Source organism: Geospiza fortis, unplaced genomic scaffold, assembly GCF_000277835.1.
Source record: "Geospiza fortis unplaced genomic scaffold, GeoFor_1.0 scaffold366, whole genome shotgun sequence".
NCBI lineage: Eukaryota > Metazoa > Chordata > Aves > Passeriformes > Thraupidae > Geospiza > Geospiza fortis.
The window spans coordinates 1750388-1750739 of NW_005054342.1; the positions used below are offsets into that span (position 1 = coordinate 1750388).

The window sequence follows — 352 nt, forward strand, 5'->3', positions numbered from 1 at the left end:
CAGACCCAAGCTACCCCCGAAGTAACAGCAATAGCAAAAAAAAAAAAAAAAAGCAAACGCCTTAGTCCTTCCTCTTAGTGGGGGTCTCCCGGCTGCCTTGGAAGATGCCACTCAAACTGCCAACTCCCATTTGGATCCAGAGCGCCATACGCGTTCACAGTGTCTAAGGCCCGCGTGAAAAGGAGTTAAACAAAAAATAAATTAAAAAGAGGTAAAATAAAGGGTGGCGGGAGATATAAAAGGGTCGGGGGGAAAAGGACACAGCTTCGGCGGGCGGCTCCTCCTGTATGTCTCTCACTGCTCCCCGCAGTTTGCAATCCGCACGGGCACCAGCTCGGGCTGTTTCGGGCAG

The 352-nt window shown here is 51.4% G+C and overlaps 1 protein-coding gene across 1 annotated transcript in view; it reads right to left on the bottom strand.

The window, feature by feature from the left end:
• Positions 1–148, bottom strand: part of EFNB2 (ephrin B2) — a 45022-nt gene extending 44874 nt beyond the window's left edge. Inside the window, exon 1 of the mRNA XM_014307719.2 lies at positions 125–148. Coding sequence (XP_014163194.2) covers positions 125–148 — 24 coding nt within the window. The remainder of the gene's footprint in view (positions 1–124) is intronic.
• Between the last annotated feature and the right edge of the window lie 204 nt (positions 149–352).